The sequence below is a fragment of the Fukomys damarensis genome, unplaced genomic scaffold (assembly GCF_012274545.1).
Source record: "Fukomys damarensis isolate Sample0158 unplaced genomic scaffold, DMR_v1.0_HiC HiC_scaffold_20, whole genome shotgun sequence".
NCBI classification, from domain to species: domain Eukaryota; kingdom Metazoa; phylum Chordata; class Mammalia; order Rodentia; family Bathyergidae; genus Fukomys; species Fukomys damarensis.
The window spans coordinates 41,205,728-41,207,077 of record NW_022900932.1 but is presented as its reverse complement, the minus strand read 5'-3'; the positions used below and the strand labels follow the sequence as shown (position 1 = coordinate 41,207,077).

General features: G+C 47.9%; 1 protein-coding gene across 1 annotated transcript; it reads left to right on the top strand.

Moving 5' to 3' along the window:
• On the top strand, nt 1-1,020 carry Fgfbp3 (fibroblast growth factor binding protein 3; the record flags this gene model as incomplete). Its single annotated transcript, XM_033766341.1, has 1 exon — nt 1-1,020. A coding segment is annotated over one exon (330 nt), but the record flags the coding sequence as incomplete, so codon positions are not given.
• Between the last annotated feature and the right edge of the window lie 330 nt (nt 1,021-1,350).

Sequence of the window (1,350 nt, the reverse complement as noted above, 5' to 3'; positions counted from 1 at the left end):
AGGAAGGGCCGCGGCGCGGAGCTGAGCCTCGTACTCCGCCAGGCCGCGTCCCAGCGCCCCGCCGCCCAGGATCTTCCTGGGGAGCCCAGCCTTAGGACCAGGAGCCGGGGGCGGCCCCTCAGCTCGCTGCCCAAAGAGAAGACCTCTGAGAAAAAGGCCAAAGGGGGCAAGAGGAAGACGGCCTCGGACCCGGGGGAGGAGAGACCCATGGGGACCGGGCCCAACCCCGACGGGCTGGGCGACAGCGAGAACGCGGAGCTGACGGAGACCTACTGCGCCGAGAAGTGGCGCTCGGTCTGCAACTTCTTCGTCAATTTCTGGAACGGTTGAGGGGCTGCTGGCCTGCGGGGAGACGGGGCGGGGAAGCTAACGGCAACGTAGACCGAGGGCCACCTGCATAGAACGAGGAGGAGTCTAGATTCTAAAGCGGGCAGGGGGTGGGTGGGGATCTCTGAGGCAGAGAAAGGTTTTGAAGGTCTCTAACAGCAGAAGAAATAGTAGGAGCAAGATAGGCTTACATTAAATTTGCCAGAACTACAGTGGTGCAGAGAGGCAGAGCAGAGGGAAGTAGGAGTGACTAAAGCAATAGGAATCGTGGGAAGCAAGATGCAATGTATTTTAACACATTTATATTAAAATGTAGTGGTGAGTATTAGATAACTTGAGCCAGGTTGAATTGGTCAATGTCTTACCTATTCTGCTGACACGATGACAGATCGACCCCCTTCTGTATCGGTGTGAACTTCAGGGTGGCTTGGTGTGTGTCATAGATGACTTCTGTGGAAACACAATTTTCTGTGACCTCATGGATCAAAACTGCCTTCGAGAAAATATTTTCAGGAGGCTTGCCTTTCAATTCTTTTAAAATTGCATTTTTTTTAAAGCAGAGCAATGCCTAATTTTTGAAACCTCCCATTAACCACGAAAATTCAGAAGTGAATTGTAGAAGTTGGGTACTCTGATAGGGTTTTTTGAAGGGGATATGGGGATCGAACTCAGAACCTTGTGCTTGTGAGGCAGGTGTGGGGCCACTGAGCTAAATCGCCAGCCCTAGGTCTTTTTTTTTTCTTTTCTTTTCTTTGGTAAACAAGTCTCTATATTTAACCATCCTTTAAAAAATGGCTAAAATATGTGTGTCAGTCATTTTGACCATTCTTTCTTTAATGTAATCAATGCATCTCACTTTTAATGTGGTATGATGACCAACTTTCACTTGTTAGGTGCTCAATAAAAACCGGCTAGATTTAAAGAACTGGCAAGGCAATGGAAATTCCACCTGCATTTTTTAGCTACTTCCAAATGCACTTTGAATTAAGTTTTTAAACACATCTTGAATTTTTGGGAAATTAA